This window comes from Botrytis fragariae (assembly GCF_013461495.1).
Source record: "Botrytis fragariae strain BVB16 chromosome Unknown tig00000045, whole genome shotgun sequence".
Lineage (NCBI taxonomy): Eukaryota > Fungi > Ascomycota > Leotiomycetes > Helotiales > Sclerotiniaceae > Botrytis > Botrytis fragariae.
In genome coordinates, this window is record NW_023500991.1 from 699537 (window position 1) to 718554 (window position 19018).

General features: G+C 43.7%; 6 protein-coding genes across 6 annotated transcripts; 3 read left to right on the plus strand and 3 right to left on the minus strand.

Moving 5' to 3' along the window:
* Positions 1-642: 642 nt before the first annotated feature.
* Positions 643-4297, plus strand: Bfra_003410 (putative c2h2 transcription factor protein; the record flags this gene model as incomplete). The annotated part of the gene is made up of 5 exons (XM_037333816.1): positions 643-791; positions 1142-1629; positions 2336-2623; positions 2772-3717; positions 3769-4297. 5 exons carry the CDS (start codon positions 643-645, stop codon positions 4295-4297), a joined length of 2400 nt encoding a protein of 799 aa, XP_037193903.1.
* Positions 4298-6369: 2072 nt separating this feature from the next.
* Bfra_003411 (putative activator 1 38 kda subunit protein) lies at positions 6370-7595 on the minus strand (the record flags this gene model as incomplete). Its single annotated transcript, XM_037333817.1, has 3 exons — positions 6370-6727; positions 6806-7431; positions 7509-7595. The coding sequence occupies 3 exons, from the start codon at positions 7593-7595 to the stop codon at positions 6370-6372; spliced, it is 1071 nt and encodes a 356-aa protein (XP_037193904.1).
* A 540-nt stretch (positions 7596-8135) lies between these two features.
* Bfra_003412 (putative lipase serine esterase protein) lies at positions 8136-9588 on the minus strand (the record flags this gene model as incomplete). The annotated part of the gene is made up of 3 exons (XM_037333818.1): positions 8136-9119; positions 9177-9477; positions 9533-9588. The coding sequence occupies 3 exons, from the start codon at positions 9586-9588 to the stop codon at positions 8136-8138; spliced, it is 1341 nt and encodes a 446-aa protein (XP_037193905.1).
* A 1399-nt stretch (positions 9589-10987) lies between these two features.
* Positions 10988-13120, plus strand: Bfra_003413 (putative rna exonuclease protein; the record flags this gene model as incomplete). The annotated part of the gene is made up of 1 exon (XM_037333819.1): positions 10988-13120. One exon carries the CDS (start codon positions 10988-10990, stop codon positions 13118-13120), a length of 2133 nt encoding a protein of 710 aa, XP_037193906.1.
* Positions 13121-14339: 1219 nt separating this feature from the next.
* Positions 14340-16598, minus strand: Bfra_003414 (putative zinc knuckle domain-containing protein; the record flags this gene model as incomplete). Its single annotated transcript, XM_037333820.1, has 1 exon — positions 14340-16598. One exon carries the CDS (start codon positions 16596-16598, stop codon positions 14340-14342), a length of 2259 nt encoding a protein of 752 aa, XP_037193907.1.
* Positions 16599-18233: 1635 nt separating this feature from the next.
* Bfra_003415 (putative unfolded protein response protein) lies at positions 18234-18994 on the plus strand (the record flags this gene model as incomplete). Its single annotated transcript, XM_037333821.1, has 3 exons — positions 18234-18366; positions 18487-18845; positions 18941-18994. The coding sequence occupies 3 exons, from the start codon at positions 18234-18236 to the stop codon at positions 18992-18994; spliced, it is 546 nt and encodes a 181-aa protein (XP_037193908.1).
* Positions 18995-19018: the final 24 nt, after the last annotated feature.

Here is a 19018-nt window from a genome sequence, read left to right on the forward strand (position 1 = left end):
CAAGCTTCAATTCAAGTGTAATTCTCTCCAACGCAAAATTTTATGGATGCACACCCGTCGGCGGATATGGATATACCTCAACACGGTGAAGCTGCAAGCAAGCCACCGAGATTTCGAAGCTTCTCTGGAAATTCGAACGAGGCTGCGCATCTAAGCAAAGAAAAGAGAAAAGCCACCTCTGGCCCCCGCAGCAAGCCCTACTACAGGGCTGCATAATGTGACGCCAATATCAGATTATCCGTTGCACCTAGCAATACCGTTCACCGATCAAGATAAGCATCGCTAAACACATAGAATTCATCTCAATACTATTGTAGCCCCTGGATGCTCGATAGTTGAGGACTTTGGCCCCCAAAGGAAAAATGATATATCGGTGTACAGAGTACCTCTGATTCTCTTGGCGGATGTTGTATGGAGATGACGAAGGCGGTATTTCACCCCTCTTCTTCGCAAGTAAGTCAGTGGTTAGCCTTATCAGTAGAGATTCATCTCGTCTTACTTTTTTTTGGGGCGGATTGGGGTAAATGACGTATCCGAATGTTCTTTTTATATATTTATCTGTTTTATCCTATGGTTTTGGTTGGGAGGCAAGATTGGAAAGCTTTCGCGAATGTGAGCATGATGTCAACCTTGTTTCTTATGATGTCTACACAAGCTCAAGCGCAATATCGCAAGGAGTACATGCAGCCTGTCCGCGTCAACACCCAAGCTACATCAGTCCTTCCGAAACATGCAGTCGAGCTATTCAAAAAGAAACTGATAACGACCGAAGAGGGTGGTTCTGGAGTCAAGTAAGTTTCTCTTATTCCTTCATATTCCCTTTTTGCTTTTCCTCTTCCCCTTGGACTTTTCTTCCTCTTTATAATCACTTGGGATGTCCTTCAATCTCCCATATCAGCCAGGGCGTCAGGAATTTGCAAATAGTCATCAAGAGCGCACTTCCAGCGGTGCATCTATTCGAAGCTCATTAGACGTTCGAGCATTGGACATCACTGTGAGAGGAATCCTGTTAAATGGCTCCAATTACATGATCGTTTAGATCTCCTCAGCACCTTACCTTGAGGAAAGATTGCTCTCCGCTTGTCAATGGAATCGTCCCTGAATTAGCCACCGTGGTGTATAAAGACTAATTATAAAGAAGTCGACAGAAAACCAGCCAAAAGCGTTTCCAAGGCATGAGCTACAGATCAAGCAGCTCAATTATTCTACGCGCAGGATGCTCTATTATGTTATTGGTCCTTTGCAATTGTTACCTACTTTTGATCGCCCTGATTGTCAGACATTTTGCAAAAAAGCCCAGTAGAACTGCCTTTGATATTTCACGCCGGCCTTATTTTCGTCCCGGAACAGGCTTTGGCCGCCGTGAACATCTATTCGGTGATGGATGGTTTCTTGAGTGGCCAGGAGGTCAACGCCCTCTTAATTCGACATGGCCATGGTCCGGAGTGAAACTTTCAATCTTGGTACTGTGGGGTGTGTGTTGGATGTTTTATATGCGAATGGAGTGTTGGCAGCAAGCACAACCTCATACTTCGCATAGCCATAGCCATCCGCAGACATCTTTGCGCAAGGCTTCCAGACCCTCGGCGTTTCATTTGTCTCCAACAGCGAAGAATTATCTACCACTCGGTAAGCAGTATGAATTCCTTACTTTGTTTAGAAAAAAGGCTAAGGATGATTCGTTGTTACTGGGTGCAACTTTCCCCTGCCCAAGGAAGCCATCAAGTTCGCGAAGATGATAACACAAAATATTTCGAAGCAACACGAACCAATACAATACATTCTCCTACAGTGCCCGTCTAGGATGATTCATGATGTGTACGGCTCCATTCAAAGCATATCAAAAGTGTTGTTTTTGCTGGTGCGATTTTCGCGATCTAAAGGTGCACATCTGGATGGGTATTGTTGTTATTCAATAGGCCCAGGATTCACTTTCTTCGAGATATTCACAGGACACCAAATAGAAATTATCAATGAAAAGTCCAAACACCTATTCCGAGGCAACCACTGGTTATTTATTTATTTATTTATTAAATCACCAAAAAAAAGACTTATTGAGGAGGATTTAATTCGACAGTGGTCGCTACCTACCTAGGCAGTATTCTTTCTACCAGGTGGTTGACAAGGCACACCAGAATAATCGACAACAATTGAGTTTTGGAGCCGTGAAAACTTCGATATTGAGATAATTCCAACCGTACTGGAAATTTGATACCAGGAAATTTGATACCAAAGCCAGGGGATTAGAGAGTCGAATTTCAGTATTTTCTTTTGCCACGGTACTACTTACTATTAGACCAAAATTCAATTTTCTAACGATTTTTTTTTCTTACAGATCAACAAACAGGATCAGTCATCAAACAAGAGCAAGAACCCTATGATCCATTCATCTTCGGTCAACATCAGGGCAATCATAGCAACTATACCCAGGGCAACCATCTACAACGCCCGAGTGACTCCAACTGGCCTCTGTTGTTTGATCCGCATTTAAACACTACAAGGATTTGCAAGCACAATACAGAAAATCAAGGAACATTTCAGCCAATACCAAAGGCGGATCAGACTTGGTACCCTACTCGAGAATACGCATACACACAGGCAGCTGCGCCGAGAACACAGCAAGGTGAGTCACGATTTAGATATTGTTTGTTTCGTACATACGTCCGGTCTCTCAGCACGCTACAACCCCTGGTATGCCTGACATACGATTATCCAGTCATCAAAAGCTAGGGAGTCAAAGCATGTGACTGATGAATGTGTTTGGTATGTAGTACTCTTAGCCATGTCGAACACACCGGAGAGACAGAATAGACAGTCAAAGTCGCCTGTTCCTCCGCAAGGCTCTTATAACAAAGAAGGAATAACCGATAGCGACAATATTACGAGTCATAACTCAAATCCGGATCATGACACCAATGGACTCGTGCCTACATTACCTGCTGTGCCTGGAGTTTCAAAGCTTCAGACAGATATAACAACCGTTGGCCCCCCCAGTTTAATAGCTGAAGGCCGCGAATCTGAGAACCATCCAACGGAAAAGAATGGAGGTGGTGATGAAAAAAATAGATTACTAAGCGTGGCTGGTACTTCGCCACATCACTTTAGCGCACAAGGCAAACATCAATTTGCAGCCTCTCAAGCAGGATACCAGGCATTGCATTATCAAGAATCCAATAATCAACCTGAAAACCACCAAGCCGGACTGTACGAGCGTGGCAACCATCTCCCCTACGAATATCCGCTAAATATACACCCTCCTCCTAGTCGCGATAATACCTACTTTCCTGAAGACTACGACCACAACCCAGATTCAAACTTCTTTCAATATCAGGATAACTCCCGCCCAAACAACAATATGAGTTTAAGCTACGAGTCCAGATCATTTATGACTGACACACAGTACCCGATGCAAATGGCGCACGAAACGCAAGAACAAGACGAGTTCAAGCCGCACGATGAGCATAATTACCCAAGTCCGCCGCCTCCAATGTCCGAGAACCCTTATACCACACAACCTATGACGGAAACTCCAGATCACCCATCGTTGGAACTACCAGAATTACCAAAAGATGAAGAGGAGGCGCCATCACCCGGACGATCAAAGCCAGTACCAAAACCTGACAGGGAGATAACAAAAGATGCAAACGGGAGATTTTACTGTACCTGGCCCGGATGTACTGAGGAGGTCAAAGATTTTAATAGAAAGTGCGAGTGGAGGTAAGCACAGTCTCCTAACTTTTGTTCGTTTTATCATTGATGTCTTTATAGCAAACATATGGATAAACACGATCGCCCTTACAGATGCAAGGAACCAGGCTGCGAAAAGCTTCCTGGATTTACATACTCTGGGGGACTTCTTCGGCACGAAAGAGAAGTGCATGGAAAGCACGGCGGGCCTAAAAAGCAACTTAACTGTCCTCATCCCAACTGTAAACGTCACACTGGAAAAGGATTCTCTCGTCAAGAAAATCTTAATGAACATCTCAGACGCGTGCATACAGCAGATACGGGAATGACACAGATTTCTCAAATGAACATGGATGAAACGGAAGAAGATGCCAGCCAAGCAATTATAACAGGCATGAAAAGAAAACGCGGAAATAGCAAGGGAGACGTTAGTGAACTTGAAAGTCTTCGCGAGGAAATCAAGAAGATGAAGGCCGAAAATGATGAGCTCAAGAGACAATCACAAGCCCAACAAGCACAAACTGCAGAAGTTATGCGCCAACTGGTTGAACTTCAAAATTTAGCAACGCTGCAGCATCCACGGATGAATGCACCGCAGGCTACTATGTAAACGCGTGAGAGGGGTGGGTTGAGTTGAGATGTCGGATCAAATGAAAACATAACAGATGTTCTTTGATACGCATGGGAATAATTTTCTTTCTCTACTTTTTCTAGGACGGATATTTGCTTGCATGGTTTGGAGGGTAGCATTTGGGGGAGTTTAATGGATGTAGTCCTGGCACTTATTTTGGCGTTTTTATGAGATTTGTTACCTGGTGTGGACGAACGGACGAATTTTTCCTTTTTACTCTGCTATTGGGAGCGGATTTCGATTCAAATTCGGCAGCGATAGTCACTCTCGTACTCATAAATTTGTTATATATAAGCTTGTATTACTATAGCGAGAGGGAAAAACCACTATAGATGAAAGATTGATTCAAATTTGCGTATGATGATATACCTACACTTTCTTTGCCAAACTCGTTTCCCCCTTTTTTTTTAAACGAAACGAAAGAACGAGAGTGACGTCTTTTTCAAGGTTAACCTAGAATGATTGTAGATTCAATTGATGGAAGAGCCTGAGGTTCTGTTCCGTGCTGGGGAAATGTTGAGGAGTAGATGTCTGAGGTATCGATATATTTCGAGATCTTCAAGACGCGACGCATGATTTTTTTTTTTCCGCCACTACGTACCCGGGATGCGATAAGCCACTTGGGATTAGATACTTGTGAGTGTTAAAAATTTCCTTTTTTGTTTTTTTGTATATTGGGAAGAGTATTTGGCTGTGATTGGGATTGGATTGGGAATTTGGAAACCGGGGAAGAATAAGTTGGTTCTAGAAGTGCGGAAACCCCGATTGTGGGATGGTTCTTGGAAGGTAGGGAGGGAGTCATCGATGATCGTAGACGAGGATTCGATTGGATTGCTTCTTCTGGGTGTGGGCTGGGGAACCCGTGGGAGTTGGGTTTTGAGATTTAGGGTGTGTGGTGTGGTGTGAGGATTGGTGAGGTGAGGTGAGATGGGATGAGATGGGATGAGATGATATACATGCATGTGGCATTGCAATGGGCAGTAATTGTCATCAAAGTACAGATATCAAGTATCAGCATAGCAATATCTAGTAAACTCCCAAGTCTAGCCATCTATCCATCCATCCACCATCATCAATATCATTCAACCCCCCCTAGCAGCACATCGCTACTCAATCCCCTTCCCAACCTACCATCTCCAACATCTCGATTTCTTGATCGCATATCTCGCATTGCATGTTCAAACATCAACCATACCTAGATTTCAACCATACTTAGGTCGGTACCAATCATTCATGTTGGTGGCTGAGGGGCTGAGGCTGAGTAGGCTGGATTTTTTCTCCCTACGCAGATCGTCTCGAAATCTCGGCGTCTCCGCGCTTGGGATGGGAAATGGAAATTGGAATATTGGAGCTTTGGGTGATGGATGCAAATGGATGGGGAAAACGGGGGTTGTGGATTGACGGGTTTATGAATTTACAGAGAGTGTGAGTATTGGTATGATGGATGGATGTAGAACTATATCTTGTTTTTGGGAGGGGGGAGATTACATGGATAATCTATATAACAAGTGTGTAGTGGTAATTTGAATGGTATATCTCATATCATCTTTAATAAATGTGTTAGTCTGAAATAATGTGTTTTACAGTGTGAGATTGTATTAGTGAAATTATCGAGGATGTGAGATGCTATATAGTACATCTCTACTGTATAGATGTATCTAGCGAGGCGAAGGAGCGAAAAAAGGGACTTGTTCTTTTCGTTTGTAAATATCGGATTAGTGAAGATATCTAGTACTGTAAAGATTTTCCCTTTGTGCCCTGTATCAGTAGGTGAATCAGTTCTCCTAGGGAAAAGTTGAAGAGAAGGTTTAAAAATGTAAGTAGATGTGATATTTTACCATTCGCATACTTTGAGTCGTGTATAGATAGATGTTATCATTTCTGCTTGCTTAATCATTATAATGTAGATATCTCTATTCTAGCAGATATATGGACGTCGATTGTATCCGCCATTTTCACATTAGCCACACACCCAAAACGCCAGCTGCCTGCATGATTCCCATGCATGTGCATCCCAATCTCCCCCGCTCCCACTTATTTTGCCATCCGCTCTACTCAACTTCCATAGCCATCAGCCACTCCTCGCTCACCCTCATAAATTTGGCTACAAAAGCTTCGAGATGGAAAATGACCTTCGTACCCGTCTTACACCTGTGTTCATAAAATGCAGCCCATTTGACAATATCGCTCTTCAACGCATCATCCACCAATGGCATGAGTTTCCATGTTAGGGTTTTGAGAATAGTTGTAGCAGGGATACAATGTGTGAGGAGATCGTAAAGTTGGGCACGGATTTTGAGGATCTGGGCCGGAGTGTGTTCGACGGTCATGCTGTGCGCGATGGTCGAGAGAAGTGCTTCCCAGTCAGGTGGTGGGATGGGGGTGTTCTCTGTTATTGTCTCGCTGGTGCTAGTTAGTATGATATCTCTCGCAAAAGTATATATAGTAGAAAGAATAGTAGGCGTGAAAAGGGTAGCTAAAACATACTTTTGCGCATGTGCTGCCTCATACATCAACAGCGCCCTCCTCAGATTTCTGCCACTCTCCTTGGCAACTCTTTCCAAGAATCCTTTACTGACTCCCCATCCTTCCCTCTTTCCACTCGTCTCAAGCACCTTCACAATATCCCCCTCAGTTGGTGCTCCCACCCTGACCAACAACGTTCTACTCCTAATCGGTCCAATAATCCCCGAGGTACTATTAGCCACCAGAATCAATCTAACATTCCCACTATATTTCTCCATCGTTCTTCTCAGCGCCGCCTGAGCATCACGACTCAACCCATCCGCCTCATTAATAACCACCACCTTAAACCTCTGCTTCGCACTCTGATCCACCTGCTGCGTCTGCGCCACTTCTTTAAGCAATTCCGAAATCACAACACGGTCATAATTTCCCACATCTGAAGGCGTAATTTCCAAATGATAGAGTGAAGAAACAATATTGAATTCGAGTTTTCGCGACGAGGTTGCCAATGCGAAGACACGGGAATCGATTTTTATTTTCTCGACGGCGGGCCCATAGAGTTCTTTGAGAGTACATACTATGCGAGTTTTTTTACCCGCGCCGGAAGGTCCGTAGAGAAGGAGATGAGGGAAGTCGCCGGATTGTGCCTAGATATGATCGCCATTGTGAGTATGTACTGCGTCAAGTATATAGACAGGGTAATTGAAGAGATTGGTAGACCTACAAGAGATCTCAAACGATTAGAAAGATCGTCATGGTAAGTAAGTTGATCAAGAGACCGAGGACGGTGCTTATCTACAATGAGAGCCATGTTGTAATTTTGTTGTAGGATTTGGAAATTGAGGTTTGATTCAAATTGATTTCTGGTTTGAAAACGTTCTGGAGACGCGATGAACGCGTTTCGCGTAAAGCTGTTTTGCGGGGAACCACGTGAAATTCCATGTTAGAAGGTAAGTTCACTGAGGATTTTTAACTTCGATCTGAAGCTCGAGTAAAATATGCTTGTTAATATAGAATCATTGTATTATGTTGAGCTTATATACGTAGTCAGGACAATATTATCTATGATGCTATCTTTCCGAATCCTCAAGATAAAAGGCAGGAGGATAATGGAAGGCATTCAAGTGATTTGAAAGCAAATGGTGTGAATTCAAAATGTCTATCTAATTCTACAACAAAATCTAATAAGTTCAAATAGCCCCTCCGATGCCCCTTCTTCATGATATGATGCTATACTGTAAAACGCCGACGCTTGAGCCAAGACCGCTAGGTATCTTTTAGAGAAAACATGATAAAAGTAAATTTCCCACAACTTGTTCTGTCTTCAACCGAGCCTCCTGTTCGACCCCAATCACAAAATAAACTCCTCATCTAACCAGTGCTTTAATACAATTCTTCCTTCATCAAAGCTCGGTTTGTCAACCCTAACAATAATAGCTGCGTGACTATGTCTGACCTTGTGAATGAAAACCGGGTACTTTCGCCAACCTACCTTATCTAATGCTTCTATCATTTTGAATTGATATGGTGCTAACGCCAAAGTAGGAGCAATTACACCGAATTTCTCTGGGTCGGCAATTTCGCTATGAAAAGATTTAGTCCGTTCTCTGATCAAAGGAGATGAAGCGGATGCCTCTTCAGAGTCCGAATCAGAAGGCGTATTGAGGTATTCGTTGTCTTGGGTAGCATTGAGGTTCTCATACACGTCTTCGACGGTTTCACGCATACTATTGATGAGCAGAGGGAATCGATAGTCGTTTGGTTGAATACCGGCTAAACCTTGTTCGTGTAGACGAATGCGTTTGCTACTGCGGACAGTTTGAACGGCAGAGTTCAGAAGGAAAGCGACGACACCGAATGGAATGAATATGACCAATGCCGCAACTAAAGGAAGATTTCCCACGGTCTTCTTTGTGCTGGCCATGAAGCTCGTATTGGCATGTAGACTAGACTTGTCCAAAGGGGAAACTGGGTTGTGCCTGTCCAAAACAACATCTTCGTAACCTTCTACATAGTTTATTTTGACATTATCCGGATTTGAAAATGGATCGGTGCTTGCAATTCCAGTGGTATAGTAAACGGCGCTTCGATCGTTGACAATGTTTGCATATAACGTCCTTCTCTCGAATTTGGCTAATCCCTTTAAGAAGATTGATTCTGGATCTGCCAGAATCTCAAGTAGCGGCCTTCCTGTGTCTCTAAACTTGTCTATCGTAAATAATTGCCGCCCGGAGGTTGACAGAGTTCTTGCGCCCAGGACGTTCCAGATGTGATTGAGAGATCCTTTCAAAGGTGTGCGGACACCGAGATGTGGGCTGGCGAAGGTGGTAATATTCTATATATCGGAGTCAGATAGTTCATAATGACTCCTGCGTTCAGTATACCAACATACCACTGGCTTGATCTTATCGAAGAACCCCTTGCTGTCAAGTAAGCCAACAGAGTAACGGGCCACAAGGCCGCCCAAGGAATAGCCAACGATGGAGAACCTAGTAATTACTTGACCCTCTCTCGCAAGTTTCTCGACTTCTTCCTCTATCTCTGCAGTCACTCGCTCGCCACCCAACTCAATCCCATCATATGTAAAGCTACCACTGTTGCGCTTTGCGACCAATATATGAAGGGTATCCTCAGAATGTTTCGCTCGTAAAGATTTTGCCACTGACTCCAAATGAACTGGATTTCCCCAAAGTCTGTTCCGTCAGTATGCAATGAATTGCAGAGAGATGAAACATGTACAACACTCACCCATGAACAAGCACGCAGAGATGCTGAGCATCACGGCTGCTACCGGTATAATCCATAACTTCGTTGCTGAAGAAGGCCCGGTCCAAAGAAGATAAAGAAAAGGGTAACAATGTGACGATGGGGGTTGGAATGCTAGCAGTGAGAAAGTGTCTCTAAAGACACTTTCCAACCACTAACAATAAGCACACAGCTGTCGCGTGCTCGGGCTTTTGGATGTCCGGCGTACGTTTGAATGTATGATGCGTTCTTTACAGGGATATCTGCAGCCTGGAATGCGGTTTTCAGGGTGTGCACAGCCGTGAAGATTATTTGGGGATATCCAGAATGAAAAATGGGAGAAACGATGGAAATTCTATTTATGGAGATGAAGATGACAATGATGATGAGAGTGAATGCAACGAAGGAAATATTCAGAAGAACAGGCTCTACTTACTTACTCAGGCAGGTACTGTCAAATGACATATATATATCCAGATGTGATTGTGATAACGACTGCTTATAGGTGGGTTCCCTCCTTCCTTGGCTCCCTCCACCAACAGATAGATAACATCGATAACGTTGATAAACCTACCAAAGATTAGAGGAATGATAGACATACCGGTATCTCACACATATCAGAGGGTATCATTCATAGATTCCACTGCAGACGTAGTGGCTTGTCGACTAAGATTCCGAGATTGGGTGCATCCATCCCCGATTCCCCGATTTGCCAGTCAGTAGGTACATATTGTAGCCGGTACATTGTTTCTTGGAAGCCCACCAACGCAGGTAGATTCTCTGCTGAATTGACGGACTCAAATTCCTTAATCATTACCTTTCTACCTAGGTCGTCTGGTCGTGTAGTGCTCAAAGCCTGAAGCGAACTGTGATGATAGCCGAAGAGCTGCTGCAGTCTGAACCATCAGAGAGAATCTTAATTAGATAGAAACAATGAACATCAATCAATCAATCAATCAATCAATTCGATCGCATTAAACATTACGTGTATGCCATCAATCATCGCCAACTAAAGGAAAGAAAGGAAAGAAAAAACAAAAGAAAAAAGGAAAGAACCCCAACTAGGAAGGATAGAGCTGCGAGTACCGTAGTTACTACCTAGCACCTGGCTTGCTTGGCTTGACTTGGTTTGGATTGGCCTTGATCGCACCTCGTTCGTTGTTCAACCTACCAATTGGCACACAATCTCACAAACAAACAGCCTTAAGGTTCACGTGATATATATCGCAAACCCATGGTATTTTCTATTCTATTTGGAAACCCGAGAGAGTCTTCACCTTTTATAAAGAATTCATTGTAACTCTTGGATAGCTTGACTGTAGCTCACCGAATTGCATCCATCATGAAAAGGGGATCACCGAGTGAATAGCTATACTCTCAAACAACCCCATATCAACTCCATCCTTTATCAAGCTTTGATTCTTTCGCAATCACATATTCCCTCTACGATCCCTCAAGATGTTTACTACCAAGGGTCTTTTTTCGCAAACCAAATGTCCAAATCGGGATAAGTGTTTGATTCCAAGATGCATATTTTCACATGATCATCGCGTCGTTCAAGCAGTATCAAATGGAATAGCACAAGTGAAAGCTACTCAACAAGTCGATGGAAGTGATGGTGATCAGGATAGGCAACGAAAGCGTCAAAAGATTGGTTATGGAGAAAGAAGTACGACACCAACAAACGAGCCACCACCTTCAATACCGACCTTGAAACCAACCATCACTGCACAGAAGGCAGTTGATGACAAAGCCACTTCAATACAAACATCGAAATCCACGTCGACAGCTCGACGTGAGATTTCACCACCGCCATTGCGCCGCAAATCCCAAAATGGTACATCTACAGCATCTACATCATCTATACCCGCCAGTTCAAATAACATAACACCCCAGAAACAAAACGCGCCAGCAACAAGCAAAGTCCAGAAAGTGGTATCAACTCCGGTCAAGAAGCCCGAGAAACAAGAACCTCTCAATCCACGTGCACGCAAAACTGCACCAGCTGTTCACAACATCCGGCTCAGACTTGTTCAAGCTCTACATGACCAGTTGAAGCGTCTCAATCTCGAACTATCTAATGATGCAAATGGTGAAGAGAAGGAACTTGTATTTTCAGATCAAGGGTTGATCACAAGGGCCTTAGATTTGGAGGAAGCTGCTTGTGAAACACCTACTATCTATTCCAATGTTGTCAAGAATAAAATCATGGTCTACAAGAGAATGACTGTTGCGCAATGGAAAGAAGAGAGAGCCAGAGAGATTGCCAAGGAGAAAGCCGCGAGAGCACCTCTTTCAGATACGCCAGCCAAGAAACCTGAAGGACCGCCAAAACCAATCGAGACAGGTCTAACTCCAGAAGAAGAATTGGCTATACTCCCAAGACTCTATACTCCCGTAACAGAGTTATCACAGCACGGATATGTCACCAATGTTCCCACGCCTGCGGACATTGAAATGGCAAAGAGCGGTATGGAAGCATCAAAAGGTTGGGAAGTTTGTGATCGTTGCAAAACACGTTTTCAAGTATTCCCGGGTCGTCGAGAAGAAGACGGTATACTCGCATCTGGTGGTTGCTGCACTTATCACTTCGGAAAACACTATTGGAAAGATCGTTCTTCGCTCGACCCCAAAGCCAAACGCGAGAAGAAATGGCGATGCTGTGATCAAATTATCGGAGAGACGTCTGGATGTACCACGGCCGATCACCACGTCTTCAAAGTGACCGAAGTCAAGCGTTTAGCCGCGGTATTGAATTTCGCAAAGACTCCCGAGAATGAAGTAGACCCGTCCATTCCTGCTCAACCCGTCTGCATCGATTGCGAAATGGGCTACACAGTCCACGGCCTCGAACTCCTTCGTTTGACCGCCACCTCCTGGCCTTCAGGCTCTCCCCTTCTCGACGTCCTCGTCCGTCCTTATGGCGAAATCCTCGATCTCAATTCCCGCTATTCAGGCGTCTACCCACAAGATATCACATCCGCCATCCCCTACTTTTTTCCCGGCTCTCAACAAATCGCCCAAAGCAAAGGAAAACTCCGCATCGTAGACTCACCTGCCATAGCCCGCACTCTCCTCTTCTCTTTCCTCACCCCCTCAACTCCAATCATCGGCCACGGTTTAGAAAATGATTTAAACGCTACCCGATTCATTCATCCAACTATCATAGACACAGCTCTATTGTTCCCTCACAAAGCAGGATTGCCCTATCGAAATGGCCTCAAAATGCTCATGCAAACTCTACTGAATCGAAATATTCAAATGATCACTTTCACAGATGGAAAAGCAGATGGTCACGACAGTAAAGAAGACGCAAACGCGGCAGGCGACCTTGTTAGATTCCGAGTGGGCAAAGAGTGGGAGAAGATGCAGAGAGCGGGCTGGAAGTTGAACAGTGGAATCTTCGAACCTCCCGAGAATAACGCGGATGCGAAGAGTGGAAAGTGGGGCTCGGGAGAGAAGGCATTTGGAGAAAACGATGGAAATACGGAGGGAGAGGACAAAACAGATGTGGAGCATACAAATGAAGAGAGAATCGTGGTAGGTGTATCTGCGGGCTCGAAGAGACGTAGAGAGGATATGGAAGAATGAGATAGATGCGATAAGATGAGATGAAATACATAATCGACGAGGAGCAGTACATTCCCATCAAGCATCTTTGCGAATTCTTGAGTTTGATAGAGGGAGGATCAAGGCGTTCTGAGCATCGAAAATAGGTATTTGGAGGATGATCATATGGCAATCCAGCTTCTTCAATCGTTTTCTTTAGGGTATTTCTTCATAGCAGTATGCATGCACGTACTAGATATCCACCTTTTTATTTACTTGCTTGCACAATGCATACATGCATACATACTCGATTCTACACACTGGGCGCTGGATTAGTTTGTAGACAGGTAGATATTGCGAATCGTAGGTAGGTAGGTAGGTAGTAGGTAGTTAGCGAGGATTTTTAATACAATGAGAAATCACTTTGTGGTGGTATAGGTTAAGGATTACAATAACTTATAACTCTGTCTCCTGGGTGCATACCTATCACCGCATCCGGATCTGATATTTGATATCGGGAGATATATATCTGCGATAATACCATAGGCAGGAATCCAATTTAGACAATCAATAATCTTTCTCCACAGTTCATTCGTTCATTTACTGGGTATTCACATTCACATCCACATTCATCACATTCATCACCCTCACCCTCGTCCCAACACCTCAATTTCTTCCTAAGAAAAAGATAAAGCAAAAAATTCAAAAAATTAAAAGTCTTGGTATCATTTCATTAACTAGTAGGTACCCGGGTAGGTAGGTATGCACAAAAAACCCTGCTAATCATACAATCCAATCGCGTCACCACATTCATCCATTCATTCATCAATTCATGCATCTCTGATTCCTCAACATCCAGGTAGGTATCTCTGAAACAAACCAAACCACACTGCACTTGGAAGATGACAGGCGACCACCAAGAATATGAATTCTATTTTTGATTATCCATGGAAAATATGTTTTTACCCATATATGACAACTGTGACTGTGTGTATAGTCTAAGTCGAGTGATCTTCCAACTCCCGTTTTTACGTCGGAATCATATTATAGATACGATACGATACGATACCGATTCTATCGACTCATTCGAGTTCCAAGTCCAATTCAAGATCAGGAATATAAAAGGTACTAGAATGATATATTGAAACCTGAAGGATATTTGGGTACAAGTTGTCAGATGTCGGATTGAAATATTCTACAATGCACATGCGAGGTTTTGACATAGCATGAAGCCGCATCAGACCATCATCACGACATTATATCATAGTCCAAGTCCAAGATCTGAGCAACGACTCCGTAGAAGGAGATTAGCGACGACCACGTGGAGCCCCTCGAGCAGGTCCGCCTCCGCCTCTACCGCGATAGGCTTTACCACGACTTTGACCACCACCTCTAGGGGGTTGTTTCCAGATTTGTGCTTCGGCTTATTCTTCTCTGCACTGCCGCCAATGCCACCACTACCACCACCTCTACGACCGCCACGGCCACCACGGTTTCCAGAAGGTCCTCTACTATTTTGGTTGCCGCCAGTGTTGCCTTGGAATTGGAAAGGGGGAGCTTGATTGAAAGATTGCATTGCACCAGCTTGGGAGAACTGAATATGACCATTTCTGGGGGCCATGTTGACTTTGGGTTGGATGAAACCTTCGTCATCATCGCTGTCATCCAAATTAATGGGATCATTGGCTTTTCCCTTGATGGTGAAGCCCTTCTTTCCACGATTCGGAATTGAATAGTCATTACCTCCTAGAGAAAGAGAGTCATCATAACTAGTAGGACCATCAAGAAATTTCTCCATGTTGCTAGTCGACCAAGACTTTCCGCCAGAAGCAGGTTTACCACGATATAGTCCACATTCAGGGCCAAAGTGACCTGGACGACCACAAAAGTAGCAGAAAGCTAGAATATTGCGAACCTTTTTGATCTCATTTGGATCAGGAAGAAAACTTCTCCAGATTACATGACATTGATCCTCAAGATGACTTGTAGATTGACATGTATTGCATTCGACATCATCTTTGACAGCACGCAGCTTTTCAGGGCATTGTGAGGTCTGATGGCCCACTTCTCTACACTTACCACAGATCGTAGTCCGAGGACAAGCTGGAGTAAGATGATCACCCTTACTGCCACAAGAAGAACAAGCATTGTCCGAACATACACTTCGATCATGTCCACTTGAGCCACAGATCAAGCACTTCCTAAGGATGACACCGTCGGTGGATGGGAAGTATTTCAGAATTGCAGCATGGTCTTCTGGAGGAATTTTTGTACGTAAACCCATTTCGCGTGCCGCCTCAAACTCATGATCATCATCGAAATCTGTAGCAATACCACCATCTGACGAGACCTCCATTTCACTTCCGACTACTGAGCCCGACGAACCATGGTCCATCTGAACTGTCCCGGCTTCAGTGGGGGTCGTGCGATCTCTGGTTGGATCGATGGCATTTGTAATTAGGGTGGGATCAGCCCGAGTGGACTCCTCATCGCCATTGGATTCTGCTATCAATTTGGAAGTTGAGGCATTGTTCTGTTTTGTGGGAGCTTCATCTTTGTTGGAACCGACATTGATAATTGCTGGGGAAGCATTTTTATCATAATGATCCGTCGCGCGGGCTAAAGTTGGTGGGCCCTTTTTAGCATTCTTGAGAACCTCAATTGGAGACGGAGCTTCTGCCACCACAGAAGATATAAATTGTTCTTTTTGTGGGACGTGGTTGTAAAAATAAGACAAGTAACTTTTGACAGCAGCCTTAGCACGTTTGTCTGGTAACGCACGCCCAAAGAATTCGTTGTTTTGCATGAGCGAAAGAAGGACATCAGAATAGGTGATATCCTTACTCGCGATGGGCTTGCCTTCCTCACTGTAAAGCTCTTGCAGCTGAACGTCACCGCCGCCGAACGAATAGCGTCCTACAGGCTGATCCTTTTTCATTGGAGTTGGGTAAAACGTCAACCCCTCTCCAATAAACTTCAGGCAGCTCTGTTGAAATTCTTCCGGCACTGGCCAGCCATGGAGATCTATTAAAGCGGAAACATCTTGAGTATATGCTTCCATCAGAGCCAGTTGTTTATCCTCCCCTAGCTTGTTAAATTGTTTTTTGCTCATCGGCTTTTGCTCAGATCGACCCTGAGATTTTTCAATGGTATTATTTGAGGCTTGTTCTGGTTGCTTTGAGGAAGTGCTTTGAGATGGCGGTGGTTTCTTGCTCTTGAAAGATGTTCGCAGTCCACTCTGTACGCCTTGATTCCAGGTTGCCGGTGATCCAACTTTTGCTTCAGACGTAAGAGTGTCTATCGATTCCTTTGGCAATGGCGAAGATGTGAGATCGACCTCAACTTTGGCAGATTCGTTGGAAGATGGCTTTGCCCTCTTTCGAGGTTGACTTGCAGATTCATCTGAAGAAGAATCAATTGTGACAACTTCTCTACCTTGATCCGAGGATGTTTGTAAAGCACGTTTTCTTCCAACCACATTCGATCGCGAATCAGCTACATCTTCTGCTGGTGAATCCATGTTTGATGATGCTCCCCTGGTAGATCAAAAACAAAACAAACCCAAAGCGAGAAGATGCGACATCCACACGTTGATTCGAATGTGCGAGTGCGTGTGGGTATAGGTATAGGTATAGGTATGGCTATGGCTATGGGTAAAAGGCGAGAGGTTGTATTTTTGTGCGAGCGGGGTCCTAGAAGAATTAGTGAAAGCTGCTGCTGAGATGTTCAATTATCTTTGTCGAACATAAAGAACAGATTCAAATAACCAAGAGAATTCTTGAAGATTGGAATGCTTTTCATATAATCGAAAGAAAGATTATGTCCTCAAAGTCTTCATGTATCGTTGAATTATTGGTTGTATAGTATCGTCGCCAAAATGCGATGCTTGGTACCTCACTCTGTCGGTACTGTGTAAATAGATGTTGTCTCAAAATTTAATAATGAGAGTTTCTGATATCACGAAAATAATTATTTCTGGAAATTATTATCCGTCTCGGGGAGGAGGTTTGATTGGTCGAATGGACGATATATTGTTCATTTCGGTGAAACTAACCGTAAATGGAAATTATCCTTGAAGATTGACCCTTGTCATTGGCTCCTTTTTAAAAGAACATTCCAAAGAGATTCTCGATTCATTTTTGCCTTGTATCGAATTTTATTTTTGGCCTTATGATTTATATTATATTATATTATATTATCTTATATTATCTTATATTACCATTACCTATACACAGGCAAAGATTAATAAAGAAACATCCCGCTCGAGCAAAATCTACTTTGAATACCGAACCTACCTAGGTATCTATCTGGCTACCCTTATATTGCCTTCATCTAGCTACCAAAACGGAAAACTTAGTCCGATCAGACTCCCGAGCATTAACCCCATCCCCATCTCCCCAAGAACACCAAGTCCGAAATACGACTAAAAACAGAACAACAACACCATACAAGAATATCACCAGAACTCCCCCCCCCTCCCATTCGCCCCCCCATTCTCATCATCCACCACATATCTCTACATCTTCCATTCTATACAGCAACTTAAGCCGTCGTCTCTGTTGATTCGTTTTCCATCTTCATTTCTCCTTTCTCCTCCCTCGTTACGCCTCCCGCCTCAAGCACTAGGTCCCCTACACTTTCACAAGCTCCAGCTTCTCTTTAAAGTTCTGTTTAGACCTTCCGATTATTGGCAAATTCAATTCGAATCGAATCTCAACCGTTTTCGTATTCTTCTATCTACAGTCTCTCGTTTCATCAATATTTGAACTGCCTCGCAATCAGGTTCTCAGAAGTAAGCCCCTAAACTTTCTCCAAATTCATGCACACCTGAGTCGTTACCTCAATTCTTTCGGAGATCCGCATTTCTCACGTTGCTTACTGCACTAAATTACATGAAACATCCAATGAGCTCATCGCTGACGTTGTAATTATAGCTAGAAGCCTTCGACAGCCGCCATCACATCTTTCATATCCCTTCTCCAAATTCGAATATACATCTTAACATTACGACAAGACGCTCTCTCGGAGGCGTTTCTTAACCTTCAAAATTCCTTCCGCAACCACCGCCAAGCTGTCTTCCCCACTCCTCCTCCCTCGCACAGTCTCTTACGACGCGAGTTCAAATCCACCTCGTCCCAGTGGTCCATATCGAACAATGAGTGAGCAAAAGGTTGGACGAAGGAGGCGGTCGAGCAGTTTGCTATATCAGGAGCCACCGGAGACAATTGAGCATATGAGTGATCAAGCGGCATTACCCAATCTTAATGCCAACTGGGTGAACGCAAAAGGTCAGAAATTCCTGGATTCGGTTGTGTGCGAGGTAGCAATTGGAGCATATCTTTTGACATGATTTCCACGTGGGATATGAAGTATATTGAGTTCCCAATGCTAATTACTTCATTCAATAGGTGCCTGGACAATACATCTGGTTCTAATCGCATGCCTCAAGATTCTTTTTGATATAATCCCTGGTGTTTCCCAAGAGACATCTTGGACATTAACAAATATATCATATATGTTTGGTTCGTTTCTGATGTTTCATTGGGTCCGTGGTGTACCATTTGAGTTCAACGCTGGAGCCTACGACAATTTGAACATGTGGGAACAAATTGATAATGGAGCTCAATACACGCCTGCAAAGAAATTTCTCATGAGTGTCCCAATCGTTTTGTTCCTAATTAGTACTCATTACACTCATTACGACCTCACTTACTTTATCATCAACTTTCTCGCCGTTCTCGGAGTTGTGATACCAAAATTGCCTTACGTAAGTTTCTCTCAACCAAAATTTCCACTTGATATTTCATATTTGAGATATTGGATGTTGGATGTTGGAATATTATATTGATATGTCTTTTTCAGAGCCACCGAACTAGAGTTGGTCTATTCTCGGCGCCGGAGGACAATTACAGATGATACGATATGATATTTGAAAGTACA